The sequence below is a fragment of the Eptatretus burgeri genome, chromosome 6 (genome assembly GCF_056783735.1).
Source record: "Eptatretus burgeri isolate ZD-2024b chromosome 6, Ebu_testis_v1, whole genome shotgun sequence".
Lineage (NCBI taxonomy): Eukaryota > Metazoa > Chordata > Myxini > Myxiniformes > Myxinidae > Eptatretus > Eptatretus burgeri.
This window is the reverse complement of record NC_140966.1, coordinates 92,804,488-92,829,764: the sequence shown is the minus strand read 5'-3', so window position 1 is coordinate 92,829,764 and position 25,277 is coordinate 92,804,488. Positions and strand designations below refer to the sequence as shown.

General features: G+C 40.7%; 1 protein-coding gene across 4 annotated transcripts in view; it reads right to left on the bottom strand.

Annotated features, from left to right (window-relative positions):
* Positions 1-25,277, bottom strand: part of LOC147025343 (adhesion G protein-coupled receptor E5-like) — a 43,043-nt gene that overhangs the window by 8,243 nt on the left and 9,523 nt on the right. For 2 of the 4 annotated variants that reach the window (XM_085886235.1, XM_085886236.1), the window contains exons 2-7: positions 11,973-12,098; positions 11,526-11,681; positions 11,285-11,437; positions 9,470-9,607; positions 7,211-7,348; positions 3,389-3,526 (exon numbers count right to left, since the gene is read on the bottom strand). In XM_085886235.1, the coding sequence (XP_085742361.1) occupies positions 3,389-3,526; positions 7,211-7,348; positions 9,470-9,607; positions 11,285-11,437; positions 11,526-11,681; positions 11,973-12,098 (849 nt within the window). The remainder of the gene's footprint in view (positions 1-3,388; positions 3,527-7,210; positions 7,349-9,469; positions 9,608-11,284; positions 11,438-11,525; positions 11,682-11,972; positions 12,099-25,277) is intronic. The other 2 variants (XM_085886237.1, XM_085886238.1) reach the window with 1 other exon arrangement.

Genomic DNA, 25,277 nt, shown 5'->3' with positions numbered 1-25,277 from the left:
AAGTTTCACGAAAATCCCATGAAAACTCTGGGTTGTGAAACAAAAAGTCAAAAATAGGAATGACGTCATAAAAATTGATATGACGTCATAGTGATGTATCATATGTGCGGTAATTAATCTCTGCTAATGCCCTGTTCGATTCCCGCAAACAGAATTCAAAAAGCTTGCCTAGTTTCAGAGATAATTTTTTCGGCGATTTCCATTAGCGGAGATATTTTGACGTCATAACTTTTTTTCTCGGAGGAATTTTCAAAATCGGAGATGGTTACTGTCTGCGCAGGGTATTTTTAGATCCTCATGGAGGATCTCTAAGTCTTACTCACGTTGTTGTTCTTCATCTTCTTCTTGTGGACTTTTTTGTTTCACAGCCTCCAGTTTTCATCGAAACTTCCTGAAACTTGGCGTATATATGTAAAAATACCTCATGATAGCGCCTCATTCGAATGTAAGTTGGATGATTAGACTTTTCCAAGGATATAAAACAGGATCACACAGCCCAAAGGAAAACACTATCCAACTAGAGAGTTCATAAAACACACTACCCAGTGATGTCTTGAGAAACAAGCACATGGATGGGGTCTACAAGTGGAAAATTTGATTGGCGATGATGACACAAAACGTTGTAATATTTTGTCCAAGTAATGCTGACTGGAAGAGTTTTGAAAGTGCTAAAAAGTTAATTTGTGTTCTATAGTGTTCAAGTATATAATTCAATTAAAATAAAACAAAGATTTTGAAGGTGGTAGAAATTTTTTTGGAAGTTCACTACCGTTGATGCAATGCTTTATACACCTTATTTAATGCATTACATTAGTTCTTTCTGCCTGTTGTTTATGTCCTTTATGATGTTCCTAAAACAGTAAGTTTCCTGTTTGGAATGATTTTCACTTTTGTTTGACTGCCAGACAGGCTGACAGAGTAAAAAAAAAAAACCCATCATCACACTCCTCTCTGCGCATGCATGATCGAGACAAATTCAGAGCCAAAGTACTGCTAAACTATAGGTTTGTTTGCCGATTCATGTACCGAGTTGTGTTCAAAATATAACATTCAATTGAAATCAAGTTGTTCCTCGATCATAAACTGATGCTTGTTGATAAACAGACACAGGCCTGTCCCCTGAGGGGTGGGTAAGAGGTGGGGAGGTGTAGGGGAGTGGGGAGGGTAGCACCCCCTCTCAAAATCACAAAGTTCCACATTTTTTCGAAACATTATTTTTAGTCAGGTGAATTCACAAGAAAACAACAACAAACTAGAGGGGGAGCACTCGGTAGAGTGCAAAACCTCTGCCGCCAATACTGCTGGGTCACTTAAGTGAACCTGATATCCTATTCATTGTAGGTCAAAACGGATCAGACTACTGAACCACGATTGAATAAACTAAACTAGATGGACGTGCATGTAGAAATGGCAAAAAAAAAAAAAAAAAAATCGAAATTTTTTTGAAAAAAAAAGTTGCAAAATTTGTTTTTTTTTCTCTAACAATTTTTTTTGGGGGGTTGGAAATCACTTAAAACGTAGAAATGCAAAAAAAAAAAAATTCAAATATTTTTCTAATAAAATCGAATTTTTTTTGAAAAAAAGTTGCAAATTTTTTTTTTTTTTTTGTTGGAAACCACTTAAAACATGTAGAAATGCAAAAACAAAAATTAAATTTTTTTCAAAATGGCCGCCATAGTGGCCATATTGGACTTTGGACCAAGTCCAAAATCTAATGGCATGATCCTTGGACCAGACCTAATCCCCCCACCAAGTTTCGTCGAAATCCGTCCAGGAGTTTTTTCCGTAATACTGTTCACAAACAAAGAAACAAACAGACAGCGGTGAAAACAGTAACCTCCGTCCATCTTCGATGGCGGAGGTTAAAGAAAAAATGAAACGTGAACGTAGGCCTTTCTTAATTATGTCTGACTTGTAACTTGCACAATCCACATATTCTTGTTATAACCTGATTATGTCTCTTTCTTGGTTACTGAATTTTATTGAACGCTTGTGTTAATGCGCCGTTAATGTAAAAGCCAATCCCATTCAAGGTTTTATGCTGCGGGAATGCATGATATCTGATGATTTTAGTCTAAAGCACGCGGGGGAATGAATCACAATGACGCAAGAGGAAGAAATATCATTGCACCTGGGAAAGAAACAGGCCAACCAGTTAATTCAGTGTTCAGCAACCTATGGCTCGTGGGCCATATCTGGCTTTTAATCCTACGATCTCAATGTGGCTCACAGAGCTTCAAGGTTTGTTGGTGCAAATGCACTTGGAAAGATAAAATAAACAGGAAACATCATTCAAAATATGATGATATTTGTTTATGAAACTTATTTACAAATGACCACGGGTTGAAATTCTATAGTGTATATTGATTTAATTTAGATCCATCTACCTGTCCTGCACAAACAGGCCCGTGGCACGGAGGCAGATATTATTACTTCCGCCACGAAAGGTGGAAGGTTATGTTTTCACCTTTTCTTGCTGTCTGTCTGTTTGTTTACCATTTCATGATGATGCCATTCCAAAAATGGCCTCAAAACACCGAAATGATAACCACTTGTGCTCTGTATTTTTGACACTTTCACTTTCCGCAGTAAAGCAATGCAGCGTGCATCCCATCCCACAAAGGAAATGATGGTGCAGCACCATTATGCTCCCAGCGGTTCAACTTTTTGAAGGTATGTAGCCCCCCCCCCCACCAACCCCATCAAAAATCCTGCATACAGGCTTGAGATAGAAGTGAAGCAATTGCTTCACCCCAACTTTCACTTCGCATGCATGGGATAACAAAGCTAGAGTGCCATCCGTTCAATCACAGAAGATTGAACTTGCTTGACAATCACAAGTTGCTTTCTGCTACTTCCTCCTCATAAATTATGCTTTCCAGCTTTTTTCCTCTCTCACTCTTTGTGGCTTCTCTCCCCATTCATTCCTTCCTTCAAGCTTTAACCTTCTCACTCACTCAGTCATTCTAGCTTTATCCACTCATTCAATTACTCCAAAGAGCTCCTTTTCCCTTTACTTGTTAACTCAACACTTCTCACTCATTCCTTCTTGCACGTTGCTTCTATCTTCTTACCCATCAGTCATTAATTTATTCCCACTCTTTCCTCTTTGCTCTCTTCTTCCCCCTTGTTCATTATTTCTTCTCTTTCCCTTCTTCACTCCTGGTTTCACCAACTTACTCCGTTCCTCATTCTTTCTTCTCCTGCTTTATCCCCCTTGCTTGCTTCTTTCCATTCCTTCCCTCTCACTCACTCTTTCCTACTCTTTCCCCTTTGTTTTCTCACCAGCTCCTTCATTATTGCTTGCCCCTTCCAAGCTTCCAATCACAAGCTTGTTCCCCCAAGCTCTCTCATAGGCACAATCCTCACGTCACTTTTGTAGTCTGACCTGCACTGTTTGTCTTATTGTGTGAAGTTAACTTGGGAAAATGGCTTAAAGGCTCAGAACAACTGAAGGATCCATGGCTGTTGGAGCACTGGCTTCCATTTTTGCAAGCAGTCATATTCTGCAGACATTCTTCAATATCTGCACATAAAAGCAAAATAGATAGTGAGCATCTTAGTGAGCAAGGAAAGCATTAGAAATCTCACTGACTTTGACAAAATATATCTGCCTCACTGTCGAAAATGAGGAAAATCACAATAAAATAATGTTTTCTTAATAATAATGAATCAGTGCCTCATAATCAAAACAAGCATTCAATTTATTATCTGATCACAAAAATAACATCATTCATTTGTATACATGTTGAAAAGTCATAAATGGGTTCCTGCTTCATTTATATAATGACAATAAAATTATAAAAACCAGATGCTCAGCAGAAGCTAATTAATATTTAAATCAGTAAACTATATTCTGTTTACTTTTATGATAAACATTGAAGCATGGCCAAATCTACATGATGCTAATCACAAGGACATGTTGCACGATCGATTTATTGTTATGAGCCACACAGTGAAGGAGAGGAGGGGAAGGTGGAAGGGGTGATGCATTCTGTGGGATGTTATGTATTTTTAAAGTTTACATTTTGGTTTGTTAATTAATTTGAAAACAGCTTGATTATGTTACCCTTGTGTGGAAATCCTGTGTTTATATTAAAATATTGTCGACCTGGCTTCACCTGTTTTAGCTGTTATATTTGTGGCACATGGTAAAGACATCTGCACAATCTTGTCCACGGCATAGTATTTTATGAAAGGTCAGGGTAATTAAATAATAGGAAAATTAAAATTAAAAATAGTTTAAATCTATAATTAATTTTGTGATAAAAGGAATGATTGTTTTTGTTTTTTGTCACTTTGCTCTCAGAAACTTCGCTATTTTACACACTGAGCAGTTAAAGTCGAAAACTTGATGGAATGTCGAAAATGAGCCGCCACAACAACAATCCTAACAATCACAGATAATTTGTGAGAAGTATTAATATGACTAAAGGAAAGTTCCCACAAAGGAATGCAAATTTTAGTGATTCATTTGAAATTAACCAGTAAACAGGAAAGCGGTATGATGCCTGGCATGTCTGTTTTATGAGCACCCCATTACACATTCATTGAAAGTAAACTATCTCATGAACCTACAATATCCATTTTATTATGAACGTGGGGGGGGGGTGGTTGGGATCCAACAGTGGAGGAAATTTATTGGTAAAGTTAGTGAGAATTGAAAAGATGACAGAATGTTAAGAGTTTGAATCGAGATGGTCATGAGTTTCTCCCAAAATAGACTGAAAATAAAAGGAAGAATGCACAGACACAGGGAGAGGACTGTAGAGGTGAGAGAAATGGAATGAAGGGAATCATTGTGACTGAGAATTATGGGGTTTGAAAGGCAAACAATTAAGAGGTAATTAGAACATGTGCTTCGAGCTCAGTATGGCTGGGGAGGGTAAAAGGGCTGCACTGCAAGACTAGATAAAATCTGATAAAGAATATGGAAGCTGCAACTCATCTATGATAGAAAAGTAGATCGGACTCATAACAGGCGATGCCAATGCTGTTTATTGGTTTTTGCACCCACTGCTTCCAGGCATGTGGCACTTAACCACCATATTTCAATCAATTTGCTGACAAGTTCTCTTATGATGCCATCACAATTGGCCAATTCTGTGAGATATTATACCTCTCTGGGACTATGGAATGGAAAGCTGGTTTACAGTTCTGCAATTAAACCTGCCTCATGATGGCACCTCAATGGAATGCAAGTTGGATGATTCGACTTTTCCAAGGATATAAAACAGGATCCGAGCACCAAGAGTAAAACACTTTCCAACAAAGCTACAGTGCCAAGATTGAACTGACTCGACAATCGTTAATAAAGCCTCCCCAATAGAACAGGGGGAGGCTTATCAGCTGTGACAGGGTTTGTTTCTACAATTAGTGCCCCCAATTTTTAATGGGACCCCAGATTTTGTTAGACTTCTAGGAGAACAAAACCACCAATTTTTAAATTTTTTTTTATGTCTTCCTGCTCTCCCAATTTCCAAGCTATATCTCGGAGAGAGCTGTGAAGCCTGGTGTTGGCGCAGTGGTTAGGGCAGTGGCTTGGGACCCAAAAGGTCCTGAGTTCAAGCCCCGTTGGGACACTGAATTAATATGTGTATATATATATATATATATATATATATATATATATATATATATATATATATATATATATATATATATATATATATATATATATATATATATATATATATATACCAAGTTGAAAACACCAGGGGGTTGACTCAGCCTGCTATCCTTCCGAGGTCGGCGAAATGAGTACCAGTTGTACTGGGCCCGGTGTATGCCCCGGTAAGAATAGGTGTACCATATCCCTGTGTGTCGTAAGAGGCGACCAGGGTTGCGTCAGGAAGGGCATCTGGCGTAAAAACCTATGCCAAATCATTATGCGGACAACAAAAACGAATTAGACGGTTGATCCGCAGTGGCGACCCCTAACGGGAGCTAGCCGAAAGAAGAAGAAGAAGATCTCAGAGAGCGCTGTATCTCAGATCAGGCTGTATTTCCTAGCTGGCTGGGACTTTCAGAATGCAATTTTTCATCAATAATATGAATAGGTGTTCAGGGTTGACCTTTTTTTAACCTTGACTTAATTTAAGGTCATGACCCAATTAAAGACTTTCAATATTTTTGACCATAACTTGACGAAGGTTTGTCTGATCAGAGCAAAATTTCACTCTCTCGTTCGGCTCGAGGAGGGCACATGTATATTTAATATATGTATGTCATACCCCTCTGAGTTAGAGGTTAAGGTCAAATGGCATTCTGAATAAAATAACGCATTCAAGATCAAATGGCGGTCTGAAAAAAATAAAGGTATTTTTTTGTTGTCGCTCAAATTCGCCAATGTGAAATCTCAAAACTGCTTGGTCTTCCAAGATGTTCTTGCATCACAATAGTGGACCTAAATTGAACTTGTGCATTTTATATTTGATTAATCTTCTTCACCTACTTTTGTGGATTGTGACCTAATTACCAAAAAACACCTTTTTGATCATAACTTGAAGAACTTTCCTCCGATTTTCATGATGATGAGTTTTCTGGATAGAGTGTAGATGGGGACACATTTTCTTGATTGACACTATCCTCAAATGTTGAAGGTCAAGGTCATGTGGTGGTCCAAAAGAGATATGACCATCTTTGGTTCACAGGCCAAGAGTAAGTCATGGGCAATCACCAAGGGTAAGCTGGGGGAGGCTTACCCTTGGTGATTGCTTTGTTATCACAGATATCCAGTTCCTTTCTGCTCCTTCCTCTTCACTTACACTTTCCAGCTTTTTTTTTCTCTCTCACTCCTTACATCTTCTCACTGTCACTCATTCCTTGCTTCAAACTTTAACCTTCTCACTTTCTCAGTCATTCTACCTTTATCCAAACACTCAATCACAAATTTTTCCTTGTTAACTCACCTCTTCCCACAAGTTTCCTCCAGTTCCTTACCCATCAGTCATTAATTTATTCCCACTCCATCCTCTTTGCTCTCTTCTTCAACTCCCCTCCTGATTTCAGCTCCCTACTCCATCATTCTTTCTTCTCCTGCTTTATCACCCTTGAGTGCTTCTTTCCTGCGAACTCACTCTTTCTTACTTTTCTGTCCGTGTTTGCTTTTCAGCTCCTTCATTTGTGGTCACCCCTTCCTCCCCAACCGCAAGCTTGTTCCCCCTAGCTCTCTCACAAGCAGAATCAACCCGTCACTTTCCAGTCTGACCTGTGCTGTTTGTAGTTTTGTGTGACGTTAACTTGGGAGAATGGCTTAAATGGTCCGAACAACTGAAGGATCCAGAGCTGTTGGAGCAGCGGCTTCCTTTTTTGCATGCAGTCTTATTCTGTGTACATTCTGCAACATCTGCACATAAAAACAAAAGAAATAGTGAGCATCTTAGTGAGCAAGTAAAACATCAAAATTCTGGCTGACTTTGACAAGATATATCTGCCTCACTGTTAAAAGTGATAAAAATCACAATAAAAAGAATATTTTCTTTGTAATAATAAATCATTGCTTCATAATTGAACCAAACTAAAAGTATTCCATTTATTACCTGATCACAAAAACAACATAATTCATTTTTATGCATGTTGAAAAGTCATAAATGGGTTCCTGCTTCATTTATATCATCACAAAAATAAATATACAGCTGCTCAGCAGAAGCTGATTGATACGTAAACCAGTAAACAATATTCTGTTTATTTTTTTTTAATTAAAATCACTAAAGCATAGACAAATCTACATGATGCTAATCACAAGGACATGTTGCACGATTTATTGTTATGAGCTATGGAGGGAAGGAGAGGAGGGAAGGTGGAAGGAGTGATGTATTCTGTGAGATGTTATGTATTTTTTAAGTTTACAATTTCGTTTGTTAATTTCTTTGAAAGCAGCTCGATTATGTAACCCGTTTGTGGAAATCTTGTGTTTCTATTGAAATACTGTCTGCCTGGCTTCACCTATTTTGGCTGTCATATTTGTGGCAAATGGCAAACGCATCTGGGCAATCTTGTGCACGGCATAGTGTTTGAGGAAAGGTAATTAAATAATCAGAAAATAAAAAATAAAAAGAGTTGAAATCTAAGTGAAATGAAATCTAAGTCACGGGTGATCACCAAGGGTAACCCGGGGGAGGCTCACCGTTGGCGATTGCTTTGTGATCACAGATATCTAGTTCCTTTCTGCTCCTTCCTCTTCACTTACACTTTCCAGCTTTTTTTGTTCTCTCTCACACCTTACAGCTTCTCACTGTCACTCATTCCTGGCTTTAAACTTTAACCTTCTCACTTACTCAGTTATTCTACATTTATTCAATCACTCTTTTCCTTGTTAACTCACTCTTTCCCACAAGTTCCTTCCAGTTCCTTACGCATGAGTCATTAATTTATTCCCCCTCCATCCTCTTTGCTCGCTTCTTCAACTTCCCTCCTGCTGAAGAAATCTCTGAACCTTCTGTACAATTAGAATGTTTATTCAACAAACAAACACTTTAATATGTGCATGGGAGATATTGGACATACAAGACTCATTCCAGATATCTCAGATACATTGAGAATCCCAAGTTCTTATATAATGTTAAGCAAGACAGTTTTTAAAATCATTTTCAAGCGCTGGCGCCAGCTTGTCTGGTCTTGGTATTCCCAGGTGGAGCTCATCTTCAACCTTCGTTCAGCTGCCAGCTTGATTTTGTTGTAGAATTATAGCATATATCTCAAACCTATATGTGTACATTATCTCTGGGCAAGGAATGACGCACAAAATGATAGAATGATGTTAAACACAACTCTTTTTGGTATTATGATAGATTTCTATAGTATGTAGGTCAAAAGTCAGTCTGCTTCTAACAGACTGGGAAAATATACAATCTTGAAGCATTTTAGAGCTTCGTGAATACATCTGGATTTTCCTTAGAACCACATTCCAGTTGTACGGAAATCATATTCCCAATCCAGCTTGCTGGTGCTTCATTTTATCATGTTATAAAATCTTTGAACAGATATTTAAATAATAGGAAATACTGTCTTAGTGGGAGGTCAATATGCTCATCATCACAGCCTTACTTGTCAGATGATCCTTCCATACAGAGAAAAGATATAATTATATTAATAGATACACATAAAGTCATATCATATTGAGTACATTTTCTATTTCAGGTTGAATCCTTTTATTTTAATATCAAGTTTTAATCATCAACATTTTATTATTTGTTTTATCACCCTCAACCCCATTATGCTAGTTTTCGGAGAAATTGCATCTACACTCCTGATTTCACCGACATACTCCTTATTCATTCTTTCTTCTCCTGATTTATCACCCTTGAGTGCTTCTTTCCATTATTTTCCACTAATTTAATCTTACCTACTCCTGTCCATGTTTGCTCTTCAGCTCCTTCATTTATGTTCACCCATTCCTCCCCAACCACAAGCCTGTTCCCCCAAGCTCTCTCACAAGCAGAATCAACCCGTCACTTTGCAGTCTGACCTTTGCTGTTTGCAGTATTGTGTGAAGTTAATTTGGGAGAATGGCTTAAAGGCTCAGAACAACTGAAGGATCCATGGCTGTTGGAGCACTGGCTTCCATTTTTGCAAGCAGTCATATTCTCCAGACATTCATCAATATCTGAAAATAAAAACAAAAGAGATACATAGTGAGCATTGTAGTGAGCAAGTAAAGCATCAGAAGTCTGGCTGACTTTGATGAGATATCTCTGCCTCACTGTTGAAAATGATGAGAATCACAATAAAATGATGTTTTCTTCATAATAATGAATCAGTGCCTGATTATCGTTCCAAATTAAAAGTATTAAATGTATTATCTGATTACAAAAATAACATTATTGATTTTTATGTATGTTGAAAAATCATGAAGGGGCTGTTATTGGCGTCCATGACCTGCTTTTTCTGGATTGTGACCAAATGAACGAAAAACACTTTTTTCATCATCTCTTGAATAATTTTCGCCAATTTTTAAGATGTTCAGTTTTCTGGATAGATTGTAGATTGGTACACATTTTCTTGATTTACATTCTATCCATAAATGTTGAAGGTCAAGGTCATATGACGGTCCGAAAGAAATATTGCCATCATTCGATCGCGGCACATTTGATAATGTTAATGAGGTCTGCAGGATCCGTTCCTGCTTCATTGACATTACGCCAAAAAAAAACTGAACATGGAGTCTGTAAACTAGTCTGTTTACTTTTATTAAAATCACTGAAGCATGGAAAAATTATAATCAAATAGATGTGTTCCAAGATTTGTTGATATGAGCGATGGAGGGAAGGAGAGGAGGGGTAGGTGGAAGGAGTGATTCATTCTGTGGGATGTTATGTATTTTTTTAAGTTCACATTTTGGTTTGTTCATCCTTCGTAAATAATTCTGGACTGGTGTTTGTGTGTGTGTGTTTGTTTGTTTGTCACGCTGCTCCTCCTGCAGTTCTGGGCAGATTACATCCAGACTTTCTACATAGGATCAGCATGACCCCAATTCATGTATCGGGGTGTTTTTATCTTTGCCGGTGGTTTTGAGGGGAAAAAGGGGGGGAGGGGGGATACAAATTCGCTTCGTAAACGTGTATCATGTCACGCCACCTCTAGGTGGGGGAGGGTAGTACAAGCCTCCACCATTTACATCATAGTATTCCTGTCCCCACGTTTGAGGTGTTTTGAATTATAAGCAGTCGGTTTGTTTTGGTTTCCTGCGCGTAACCCGGGTTTTTTCCCCCATATACAGAGCTGTCAGTTGCCTATACACCTCCCAAATAAAGGCAAGCATCAGAAGAACGTGATGCATGCTTGGAACAAGATCGCCCAGAGGGAAGGTACTCTGCTTGTTTATACGAAAGCAACTGGATGATATTTCTTTAGTGTGGAAATGTTGTGTTTCTATCCAAGTCTTGTCTGCCTGGCTTCATGTGTTTTTCTGTCTTTCTCTTTACTTTCTGATCTGATTCGAGACATTATATGGAATAAAACATGAGAGTTAGAACATCAATTGGGAAGGAATGGGGTGGGAGAGGGCTAGCAGTAAAAGAAAGGAATTGGAGGAAGAGCTCACAAAGATTTCTGTGCATGAGGTCTTTGAAGAGCCTGGTATTGGGTCTCTGACTATGGTGTGTTTGTGTGTGTGTGTTGTTTAAAAAAAAAAATTGAGAAAAATAAGAAAAGGGAGAGAATAAATGTAAAATGGAAAAGTTTGAAGTTGGAAGTTGGAGAGGAATGGGGAGAGGATGGAAAGAGTAAGGGGCAGTGGGTAGAATGGGAATTTATACCCCAGAAAGAAAAGCAGTGAAGTTACCAATGCAGAAAGTCTCATTTTCAATGGGATGAAGCAATCCAGGCTGCGTTCTTTTATAGCCAGGTAAGCAGGAACAATGGTAGGAGCCAAGGGTATTGGAGCAATGGCCTCCATCACCACACACTGTAGGTTTCTCCACGCACTCATCCAAGTCTGCTCACCACACCATTGCAACACATTAGGATATTTAATGATAAATTTGGTGTTGTTCCAATTGGTGTATCAGTTATGTAAGCCTCACCAACACAGATGGTACCATCATTAGGTTGGAATGTCGTTTTCATATTGGTTGACACATATCCTCGAAGGCAGGTGCAGTAATAACCACCAAATGTGTTGGTGCAATTGGCCTGCAGTCCGCAGAGAAACTCCGGAGGAAGCTGACATTCATTTTCATCTGTGGTCAGAGATATTATATAATACATCAGGGGTTTGTTGCCTATGGTGAGTCCTGATTCTTAATGTTACCTGTATCCTATTAATGTTATTTCAGAAGCTATACCCAAGACGTTTTTGGTGAATTGATATTTTATCTCTACAATTTAGTAAAATTCAGTGACGTGCTAACTCCTGTGTCTATAGCGAGGTGTTAGTCTGATAGTGATCATGCTCTTCCCAAAGTCATAGACAATGAGAGCTCAGAAATTGCTGATGGATCAGCACGGCTTGAATCACTGGAAGGACTCACCGACACAGAGTGTTACACCATTTCCAATAAAGCCTCTTTTGCACACGCACGTTCGGGTTGGATCTTTGCACTCGGCATGTTTATGGCACTCAGCACATTGGTCTGTAGAATCCTCACAAGAACATGCTGTTTTTGGGAAAGATCAAGGCAAGTAAATAATCAGAAAAGAGAAAAAGTGAGAAAGTTTAAGACTACAATTTTGCAAATGTAAAAGTATTCAATGTCTTTTTATCAATTTGCTGTCAGAATCTCGGAATTTAACACACTGAACTGTCACACACTATCAACTTTAGAATGTCGAACGTGTGCGAGCGAATTAAGCATTTATCTTTACTATCACAGACAATTGACAAGAAGCATGCATGAACCCCAAGTCACCAACCCCCCTCCCAAACCACAAGTCCTCAACCTCACCCTTACAAGCCCCAAGTACTCAACCCCCTCCCCACCCCAAGCCTTCAAACCCCATCGCCACCCCTCATCACAACTCCTCAGCCCCCACCGCAACTCTTCAACCTTCGCAACACCTGCTCTCTGTCCTCCGCTACCCCCTTGGCATTCGCAAATCGATCAGTACACAATTCTTTATGACCTCATCAAAACAGCAGGATATTGAATTCTTTACCCTCCCATAACATGCCATCACCAACTTCACAGAAACTGTGAGCAAAACAGCAACAACCTGGCTCTGACGCATCATGGCCCATCAAAGTCACCTGCCCTCCTCACAATCCCACGAGATATGTGGACACCCCTTGGAATTGCAGCTCTCAAGTGGCTACCAGCAACCGAATTGTGCCAATAAATGACCGTTAACCAATTCTCTTCTTCCTGATATGTATGTATATATATATATATATATATATATATATATATATATATATATATATATATATATATATATATATATATATATATATATATATATACTGTTACGGTTGTGGAAATTCGCAAACCACCATTCAAGTCTCATAGGTGAGATATCTCTGTAAGTACATGTGTAGTTAGCCCCAAACCCGTTGTTTAGAGGGAATAAATGTGAATCATTCGGGCTGCGATGCTTTGAGATAGCCGTTTTTCTGTTCTATCTTTATTTTGAACCAACCATGCTCCAACCGTCAGACAACAACAACAACGCCAACAGCCACGACCTTTACCTTCACAACTCGCTCCCACATCATCGCATCATGCCATTCCCAAACGCACCATGACCATCAGACCACCACCATAAACCCTCCACCACCCTCACCTCCCTCCTTCTACCGCCATTCCCGCACCACCTGTGAGCACCGAGCGTCGGGCTGTCCTGGGCTCGTTCAAGATACGCGCCGAGCCGCGAGTGCAAAATGCGGCCTTTCCGAGGAGAATTTGGATCAGGAATGCTACACGCCCACTTCTGATCCGTCCAATCAGCAAGCGCGGGGCGGCTTGGTCCCACCTCCAGGCGCGTCTGTGTGGAATCAAGATATGCAAATTCTAGGATCAGGGGAGATTCACGCCCCTTTTCCTCCATCCAATGGGCGAGCGTGGCTCCACCCCCGAGCTCATCCTGATCCGGAAATTTGCATATGGGTTCTCCTGCCAGCCGATAAAACGCCGAGCAGAAAAGCAGAGTTGAGTGGCAGAAAAGCGAAGAGAGTTTTGGGGCAGAGAGAAAGAAGAGTTGTTGCGCAAGAGTTGTTGTTGCGAGGCAGTCAAGTCGGGTTGGAACGCAGAGTGGAGTCGGGAGGCGAGGGCGTCCAGATGGTTTTCTGCAGTCGGCTGAGGAGAATTGGGGGAAGAGTCTGAGGAGCTCAGGTCCGAGGCAAGGAAGACGGCGGCCGGCGACGAGGTCGCGGTGGAATCGCTCGTCACGGGACCCAAGCAAGCCAGCTATACTCTTTCCCCCACAGCATCAACAATTCCCCCTTTCCCCCGCGCTGAGATAGTGCGAAAAGGGGGCCCCGTTCCCACCCCACTCCAAGCGGTGCCAACGAAACCCCGCGAAGGAGCACGAGGTCGGGGCACCGCCGCGCTGTCACATTTGCGGCTCATCACGAAGACGCGGGTAGGACCCACCCGGTCTCGTGGACCTGACCGCTCCTTCAGGTCCCGCGCACGCAAATATTGGCCCACAGGCCCCGTCTGCCCCCTTGTCTTTGAGGGTGGTCTTTTCTTTTGCTTTTGTGTAAATGTGTTGTTGGCGCCGTCTGGTGAAGTAAAACTGTTTAAGTGTTGCCGTGTGTCGGTCGTAGTCGGTAGTATCTCTGCGTCATTGTTTCTTTTGTAGCTTTTGATATATGTGCATTCTGTTTGGCTGTATATGTGTGCTCTCCGTGTGCCGCGGAATAAATGTGCATTATGTTGAACTGTTTTCCCGTTTCGCTTCGTCTTTTCTTTAATTGAATCTCCATCTTGCTTCACGTAACGGGTTCGTCGTGGGCTTAAGAAGCCCGATAATTAATCGGAACCGTCGAGGCCGACGATAACACCACTCGGTTATCCCGATAGTACGGAACGGATCGCTTAAGCGGCCCGTGTCCGGAGTCGACCTGCGGCGAGGTGCAATCGCCCGGTCTACCATCCGCGTGGGTACTTAGGTAGGTCGAGTTTGGCGAACAACCCTTTCCCCCCTGGGTGGCCGATTGGCACGATCGCGGTGAGGCCGAAAGGCCCACCCGTGACTAGCTCCCGGCGTTAGTCCGAGAGGGTCATGACATAATTGTCCGTCCGGTGGGCGACGTGCCGCGATTCGAGTCACGTGGCCGTTCGCACGCCGGTGGGCACGAATTCACAATAATATATATATATATATATATATATATATATATATATATATATATATATATATATATATATATATATATATGTATGTATATATATATATGTATGTATGTATATATATATATATATATGTATGTATATATATATATATGTATGTATATATATATGTATATATGTATATATGTATATATATATATACATATATATATATATATATATATATATACATATATATATATATATATACATATATATATATATATATATATATATATATATATATATATATATATATATATATATATGTATGTATACTCTCAGGGTCAAAGGTTTGAGAACACCCCCATTTTTCAGTTTCTACTGAAATTTAAGCAGTTCAAGTCCAGTGAATAACCTGAAATGGTACAAAGCTAAGCGGTAAACTGCCAGAGGTTAAAAAACAAAAAGTTTAGGTTACCAAAAACTGAAAAATAATGTAAATTTCAAAGTTGTTAAAAAAGGTCCTTTTCAGTGAACAAGTAATGGGTTCGCAACCGCAGCTGTTCTGCAGCAATGGAAGTAGAGAAAGCCTTGAAAATTGATGCAAACAAAGTTGGGACAGGGGTCCCAACTTTAGATGATTATTTACAAATTCTGTGTCTGTATAAAAGCAGTGTTGGTACAGACTGTGTTGCGACACCCTCTGAAGCATTATTTGGACAATACTACATTGCGGGAAGTAGTCTATTGCTGTCATAATGGCGAGAAAAAGACAATTAACAAACGAAAACTAACAGACCATTATAACCCTTAAAAGTGGAGGTCTTTCCTTCAGAGAAATTGTAAATGAAGCCAAGGTGTCAGTAAGTACAGTTTCTCACACCATCAAAAGGCACTTGGAAACTGGAGGAAACTCTGACAGGAAGAGGTCTGGCAGATCCAATGCCACAACACAATCAGAAGACAAGTTTCTGAAAGTCAACAGCTTGCATGATAGGCAGCTCACAGGACAGCAGCTTCAAGCATAGATTAACACTGGTCGAAGTAAGGAAGTCTCAGTTTCAACTGTGAAGAAAAGACTTCGAGCTGCAGGTTTGACAAGTTGAGTGGCAGAAAAAAATCCCTTGCTAAGATGGCAAAATAAGAAAAAGAGACATGCCTCTGCCCTGAAGCACCGCCAGTGGACTATTGAAAACTGGAAAAAGGTCTTTTGGACCGATGAATAAAAATTTGAAATCTTCGGTTCATCACACAGGTTTTTGTACGCCGTCGAGTAGGTGAAAGGATGGTTCCTCAGTGTGTGACAGCAACTGTCAAACATGGAGGAGGATGTGTGATGATCTGGAGTTCTTTTGCTGGATCCAGAGTCGGTGACTTGCACAGAATGACTGGCACCCTGAACCAAAATGGTGACCACAGCATTTTGCAGCACCATGCAATACCCTCTGCTCTATGCCTAGTTGGTCAGGGGTTCATCCTACAGCAAGATAACGACCCAAAACATACCTCCAGGCTATGTCAGAACTACCTTAGAAGAAAAGAACAAGACGGTAGACTTCAAATCATGGAATGGCCAGCACAGTCTCCAGACTTAAACCCCATCGAGCTGGTTTGGAATGAACTGGACAGAAGGGTGAAAAGCAAAGCAACCATCAAGTGCAACACATTTGTGGGAACTTCTGCAACAGTGTTGGGAAGAACTTTCCAAACAATATTTGATTTCCATTGAAGAAAGAATGCCACAAGCATGTTCGGCTGTTATATTTGCAAAAGTTGGTGACTTTGATGAGTCAAAAATTTAGATTAAATTTTGTTTAAAAAAACAATTCCATGATTTCTTTTTTTTAATCTGCAATTGTTTATTAGTTCTTTGCTTTAATTTCAGAGTACATTGAAACATGAAACTGCTTAAATCTCACTAAAAACTGGGAAAATGGGGGTGTTCTAAAACTTTTGACCGGGAGATTATGTATATATATATATATATATATATATATATATATATATATATATATATATATATATATATATATATATATATATATTTATATATATATATATATATATATCTTCTTCTTCTTTCAGCTGTTAGGTTTCAGCCGTTATGATCTACATACTGATTTGGCATAGGTTTTATGCCGGATGCCCTTCCTGACGCAACCCTGGTCGCCTCTTACGACACAGGGATAAGGATTGGGTTTCGCCATGATTCCGGGCTGCCCTACACCCTCTCATAGTGTGGCCCAGCGCAGAGCTCCCGTCCTCAAACGATCCTCCAACCCAAGCCTCTGAGTATCCGGATTGCAGGTGAACGCCACTATGCCTGGTATATATATATATATATATATATATATATATATATATATATATATATATATATATATATATATATATATATATATATATATATATATATATATAAATATATATATATATGTATGTACAAGCAGGGATACCCATGCTCCGCACAGGAATCCCGTGGATGAGGGCGGGTCTGAAGGAGTATATGTCACAGTTAAATGTAAAATTGTAGAGGCTGCCACCAGTATTGTTTTTTTTCATCTCCACTATAATATTATATTTTCCCCGCCATGTTTTATATGCAGAAGACTCGAGTTCAAAAATGTTAAGATTTATTGCCGCATCAGATAAAAAACCATAATGCCTCAACAATGTGAGGCTGGTTTCATGTCATCATTTGCGACTTAATTTATACGTTGGGCATAACCCATCCTGGCCCAGCGTATTTGATTTATTTACATCTGTTATCCTGATAAAAAATTATGTTATATTATGTATACGAAGTTACAACGTACCTACGCCCATAACCATTCTATAAAATATCTACATAGCCCATAACCATTTAATTATAAAATATTATACACATATGCCATACGCCATCACCATTCTATTTATATTTGTAAAATGTATATATATATATATATATATATATATATATATATATATATATATATATATATATATATATATATATATATATATATATATACAAACCACCACCACCATTTTTTTATTTTTCACCAGCAACATGTATTTCCTTCATCGCACATCCTATTCCCGTTTATGAAATAACTGAAGTAGCTCAACAATTTTAGTGGAGTGCTCGAGGATAAACAATATTTGATGTCTTCCCCTCTGGGGCCAATATGTATAAAGCCTCCGATGATCCCACTCTGGAGCATCCCACATATAGCTGACCATGGGAAAAGCAAGGAGTGGATAATTCCAGCCCTGCTACTTTCAATGACTGTCCTTGTGCCTTATTGATAGACATCGCAAAGCACAGGCATACAGGAAATTGTAGTCTCTTAAATTCAATCGTTGAATTTGATGGAATGAGTGGAATTCGTGGAATGAATACATTTTCTCCTTTTGCACATCCTGTCATGATAGTGGCCTCAATTGCATGTGGTAGTAGTCTTTTCACAATCAGTTTAGTTCCGTTGCAAAGTTTTGGCGCATCTACATTGCGTAATAACATAATAGGGCATCCAACTTTTAATGACAGATTGTACGGAGGCAATCCTGGTAATTCCAATGAGTTTAGAAATTCTGTGGGATAATGTATGGCTTGCCCAGTATCCAGTGTGGTGTCATTAGACTTGTGACTCTGTTGTTCGCCTGGAACTACTTGTAATAACTGATGGTTTATTACAAGGACTGTTTCATTAAGTGGAGCCAGGATTGTTCGTTCACAGAGCCACTGTATGTTTTTGTAATTAGTCGCTAAATTGGGATACACATGAGCCTCTAATTCTTCCATAGATGAAACTATTGTACCACAGTCATCGGGAATAGATATTACATCATTTGTGTTCGGGATTTCACCATTTCCAAGTTTGAGAAGTAATTGTGCGAAATTGCCAGCATCCAAATCACCATATAATTTGACCTTCATATTTGTTGTTAGATGGATAGTTTGTACGAATGTCCAGAGGTATGAAGATTTTATACTGGCTTTCGTTTCATCAGCTGGAGTGCCACGGGGAACTACAGGTGAAGTTTGTCTGAAATCGCCAGAAATAACTAGCGCAACTCAACCTATAGGCAGGTCTACTCCTCTTAAATCTCGCATAGTTCTATCTCATGCTTCGAATGCATCCTAAGACGACATCGTACGTTCATCGCAAACTATGAGATCGCAATTCTTCAGCACTTTTGCTGCTTCCGTTTGTTTGCCAATGCCACAAACCGGATATTCCATTGTAGCTAAGTCGAGAGGCAATTTGAAAGCAGAATGCGCTGTGCGGCCACCTGAAAGTAGTGTTGCGGCTATACCGGATGAGCAACGGCTAATGCGATCTTTTTCTGGCTCCTCATCTTAGCAAGCAAAAGGTTGAGGACAAATGTTTTGCCAGTACCACCCGGGACATCCAAGAAAAATATCACACCACTTCCCTCTTGAACCGCTTCAGAAATCAGTTGATATGCATTACTCTGATCCTGTACCAGAAGCGGCTCATTGTCAGAAACAAACTTTGCGAGGGTATCTGTGTTGTAGTTTGTTTCACGGAACCATTCTCTACTGATGGTTGTGCTTTCAGACCTATTAGAAGAGGGAAGTCCCCACTTAGTTAAATCTTTCCCGCTCATGTATAATACCAAATCTTCAATGTATATCAGAGCCTCATTGAACATATCTGGTGTGTACTGGATACGGTATAATATACATACCGTAATTTTTGCATAGCCCTATACACTATAAATCTTACGACTTACGACCAAATCGACTTACGATTGGTCGGTCGGAACTGATCGTGGTCGCAAGTCGACGACTACCTGTATGTACAATAAAATATGACTTGTGTTAATCATGCATTAAAAGAGGCGTTTGTTGATGTGAATAGGGCCTATGATAAGTGTGTCGAATGCATAAATCATAATTCGGAAACGGGAATTTGGAATTAACTGTAGCACTATTTTTTCATTCTATTGCAAATGGCATTGGCCCCATGTCAATCAGCTGAACTTGAAAAATTAACGTTACGAAAAGTGTGTCGAATGCATAAGTCATAATTCGGAAACCGGGAAGTTGGAAGTCATTGTCTTCAATTGACTGTAGTATTAATTTCTCATTCTCTATCAAATTCCTTTGGTCCCATATCAATCGGCCGAACTTGAAAAATTAACGTTACGCAATCAGGTGATGACGTCATAATTCGGAAACCGGGAAGTCGGAAGTCATTGTCTTCAATTGACTGTAGCATTATTTTTTCATTCTATTGCAAATGGCGTTGGCCCCATGTCAATCGGCTGAACTTGAAAAATTAACGTTACGCAATCAGGTGATGACGTCATAATTTGGAAACCGGAAGTCGGAAGTACAATTATTTTACATCGGGACACTCCCGGGTACATGTTCTGTCAGCATGTGAAGTTTGGTGAGGATCAGTCCAGTACTTTTCGCGTGCATAGGTCACAGAGAAACACACATACACAGACACACTTTCAACTTTATATATGTATGTATATATGTATATATATATATATATATATATATATATATATATATATATATATATATATATATATATATATATATATATATATATATATATATATATATATATATATATATATATATATATATTGTTGCGGCCACGGGTACCAGGACACCAACTTGTTACTCAGGGCGATTAATCCCCAGTTGTCCTCGGAACAGCTGGACCTAGGGCAACCGCTCACAATTAACGTTGTGGTATGGTGGGTTGCTTTCGACGTGCTCGGTTACCATGACGACCCGTGCGCTCTCAAAAAGGCGGGCATTGGCACTTGCGAAAGAAATACATGCATAAACGTTGCAGAGGAAAAATAAGGGCACCAGAGCTCGCGAAAGAAATATGTGTAAACATGTCTTTCATAAAGAAAAAAGCTTCCCATAAGAGAGGGGATCTATTCTTTACCCTTCTCAATGCATCACATTTAAAATCCCATTAGACATGAGGATGGGGCTAATCTGAACACGCATTTGAGGAAATAACTGTCTGAGCACCTGGATGTGTGGATTCATTCATCAGAGTGGATTCTGAAATCCATAACACTATATATATATATATATATATATATATATATATATATATATATATATATATATATATATATATATATATATATATATATATATATATATATATATATATATACATGTATACACATATATACACACACATCATACATCATACTCATACATCATTGAAGTAAGTATGAGTATGCACAAAAAAATCTTTGATTTTGCAAGTAACCAGAAAAAGACGTCGTGCAGAAAACAATACTTGCAAAATCCACCTCCCTCTCTAAAGGTTGTCAGGGATACATCAAATTGTCCTTTTCATTCAGATTAAAATTGACAATCTTCATCAAAGCTCAGTTCAATCGGATGAAAATTAATCATTTTACAGATTGAAAGTGATGATTTTAGATATTTGACCTTGAGTTGACCATTGACCTTTTGACCTCAAAAATAGTTGGTTTCCCAATTCAGTGATGGACTATGCAAATCCTGTTCAACTTTCAAGTTAATGGGATGTAAATTGACGATTTTAGAAGTTTGACTTTGAGTTCATCTCCTTTTGATCCCAAAACTAGTTGTTTTCCCAATTCAGTAATGCACATTGCAATTGCTGTTTAATTTTCAAGTCAATCACATGAAAATTGACGATTTTTCAGATAAATAGGGATGATCTTTAAAGTCTTGTCAAGTCAGGCCAGATCAGATCTGTGACTTGCTACAGGTATCATGTAAACCTGTACTAACCCGTTCCATGGTCGGGTTGTTGGTGACTAATCCATTTCCCCCACCAGGTTTTCTAGTGAGGAAGGTGTTTGGATGTTGACACCCAGCAGGATTAAAAACAAAACCTGTCAAAGGGTGGAGGAGCATCTTGTGAGCCAATGGCCATCCGTATCTAGTGCCCAACTGTGTCTGCGGATGTCCTCCTGCAGTTGGGTGACTTATTATTAGGAGGTTGGTGGAAGGATTTGCACTCCGACCACCGTAAAACCCTTCATTCCGCAAAACATTCCAGAAGCACATAAAAGTCTGAAAACTCACTCCGTGGGAGTACCTCCTGTGCAGCTTCCCTTCGTAGGGCAGCTCACCGGATGAAGGGATTGGGGAAAAGCCTTCGGGACCCCCGATCTTTGATGATAGGAGTTAAACCACAGGGTAACATTCCCGGGTCAGATAGCGGGAGAGTGTGCCGGAGTGGTGCTGAGGTGTCTTCCACCAGACGGCATCTCCTTGGTTTAACCTGAGGCGTTCCTTCAGGTGGGTGCCTGGAATGCCCTATCCCTAAGAGAGGATGATCACCTGTCTCTGTTATCATCTGAGCTCAAGCATTTGGACATCGGTATTGCAGCTCTCTCTGAGGTTCAGAGACCGGATAGTGGCGACATCATAGTGGGTGGTTACACAAACTATTGGTCTGGTCGCTCTGATGGTTACCATTCTCAAGGAGTTTCTGTCGCTGTGTCCAATAAGCTGACCCCAATGATAATTGAGGTAACACCGGTGAACGAGCGTATTATGAGACTTAGGATTCGTCACTTCTTGGGTGTCATTTCCCTGGTCTCTGTTTATGCTCCGATTGAGGAGAGTGATCTCACCGTGAAGGATGCATTCTATGCGACTCTTGAGTCTGTGGTTGATCAGTGCCCCAGACGAGGTACACTTGTAGCCTTGGGGGATTTCACTGCATCGACTGGAACTGATAGGGATGCTTATGAGATGTGTGTTGGTCCCCATGGTTCTGGAACTGTGAACCAGAATTGCACTAAGTTCCTTGACTTTGCAAGAAGAAATGGAATTAGCTGGCCGGTTCATGGTTTCAGCGCCCACAAGCTCATCGCTGGACTTGGTATTCCAATGCTGGCAGTGTGGCAACGGAGATTGACCATGTCCTCGTTGATGGTCGCTGGAGGATGATCCAGAACTGCAGGGTCTACTGGAGTGCTCAGTTCCACAGTACTGACCACCGGCTTGTTGTAGCAACTCTTAAGTTGCACCTTAAATCCAGGAGAATGGTACCATTCCAGCCTCGGCTGGATGTCGGCAAGCTCAAGGATGAGAGGGTCGCTGAGGAGTTTGCGAACAAGTTGAGTGGAGATTTGGGGAGTCTGGGTGCTTTGGGAGATCCTGAAAAATTGTGGAGCGCCTTCACAACTACTGTCCTTGGTGTTGCCAGTGGATGTCTTGGAACTCACCAGAGTGCGAAAAAGAAGTTCGTCTCTCAAGGGACACTGGACACCATTGTCCAGAGTCCCAGGGCCAGGCTGAATGGCAGAGCTGAGCTGTTCAGGGAGCTGAGGCATAAAACTGGACATGCACTAAGGGTGGACAAGGAGGCCTTTGTGCGAGGAATCTGAGGGGGTAAAGAATCACCTGTGGTCAAGTGATTCTCATCCTGCTTACAGGGAAATTCACGTATTGTGTTCATCCAAGCCCATCCCTCGGTGTATTGCAGTTGGAGCAGAGGGTGGTAGGCTCTTGACAGAAGAGTCCAAAGAGAAGGCACGCTGGGCCAGTTACTTTGAGCGGTTGTTCCAGGCTGATCCCCCAGCTGTCGAGTTAGATGTCAGGGGTGTTACACTCACTTGTGCTGACCCTCCAATCAACTGTGGTCCACCTCCGTTTGTGGAAACACAGGCTGTGGTGAACCGGTTGAAATGGGGTAAAGCTCCAGGGATCTGTGGCATCCATGCTGAACTTCTCAAGGCTGGTGGAAATGCTGCACTCATGTCATTGCATGCAGTTCTGTTCTCTGCCTGGAACACAGGCATCATCCCAACTGACTGGAAGAGGGGTGTTGTTATCACTCTCTGGAAAGGGAAGGGTGATCTCCAAGACTGCAACAACTACCAAGGGGTGACGCTGCCCTCAGTGCCGGGCAAGGTCTTTGCTCGGATAATTCTTGATAGGGTTCGCCACCATCTGCTTGAGCACGAGCGTCCAGAGCAGTCAGGTTTTACACCAAAGAGGCCAATGATTGACTGTATCCTTGCTCTTCGGCTCCTCACCAAACGCAAACAAGAGTTTCGGCAGGAGCTACTTCCAGCCGACGTTGATCTCTGTAAAGTGTTTGATTCAGTGAATTGGGATGCCCTGTGGAGGATTCTTGGTCTTCGTGGGGTGCCACTAAAACTGATCGATCTGATGTCTGAATTCTACTCTGGTACTGGAGTGCTGTGAGATGTGGTGGTCCCATCTCTGACTTATTTACAGCTGTTACTGGAGTTCATCATGGGTGTGTACTGGCCCTCACACTTCAGCACTTGCATGGACTGGATTCTGGGAAGGATGTCGGAGAGATCAAGATGTGGTGTATCATTTGGGAATGTCAAGATCTCTGACCTTGATTTCGTAGACGATGCAGTCATCTTTGCGGCGACTCTAGATATCCTTTTGGGGGCCCTTGATGTGCTGAATGAGGTTTCAGAGCCGCTGGTATTATCGGTTTCCTGTGTCAAATCTAAGATCCAGGCTTTCAATAACATCTTGGATGCTGCCATCCTGACTGTGCCTGCTTGTGGTAAGGATGTTGAGGTAGTGGAGAGATTCACTTACCTTGGCAGAGATATGTCTCTGCTGGCTGTGAGTCAACTGTCAATAGACGTCTGGGTCGGGCCTGGAAAGTCATGGATTCACTTGATCATGGGGTGTGGCGCTGCCGGTACCTGTGCGGGAAGATGAAAGTCAGAGTCTTCAGGTCCTTCTTGCTTCCAGTCTTGCTCAATGGATGTGAGACTTGGACTCTGACCAGGGGTCTGAGAAGGAGACTTAATTCCTTTGGTCTCAGGTCTCTTCGGAGAATCCTTGGCTATCGCTTGTCGGACTTTATGTCCAATAAGTAGTTGCTGAGAGAGATTCAAATGAGATTTGTTGCCTGCCTCATCCGTGAACGTCAGCTCCGGCTGTTTGGACATGTGGCTCATTTTCCTGATGCAGATCCTGCTCACCAGATTCTCTCAGCGAGGCAGTCTCGTGAGTGGAGGAGGCCAATGGGCCGACCACGTGCCACGTGGTTGCAGTAGGTTGATCGGCATCTCAATGAGATGGGGATGGGCCAGTCATCTGCCTGGGGGATGGCCAGACAGAGGCCCCTGGAGTGGAGTGGAAAGTGGACGCAGTGACGTGCTGCTCTGGGGCATGCTCCCATACCTGACATGACCTTAGAAGTTTGACCTTGAGTTGATCTTTGACCTTTTGACCTTAAAAATAAAATAGTTTGTTTCCCAATTCAGTGACACAATATGCAAATCGTCTTCAAATTTCAAGACAATCGGATGAAAAATAACGATTTTAGAAATTTGACCTCAAGATGACCTTTGACATCAAAATCAATCGGCTTTGCAGTTGAAAGACTACCTCTACAACTTGGTTAAGTTTTGTGAAGATCCGTTTTAATATGTGACCTGTAGGTGATTGACAGACAGACAAATAGACAGACAGACATACAGACAGAACAACAAAATCGACTGACCAATATTCTAGAAAAATCTTCGATTTTTTTCAAACGGACCGAGAGGTGTGAAAACATAACCTCC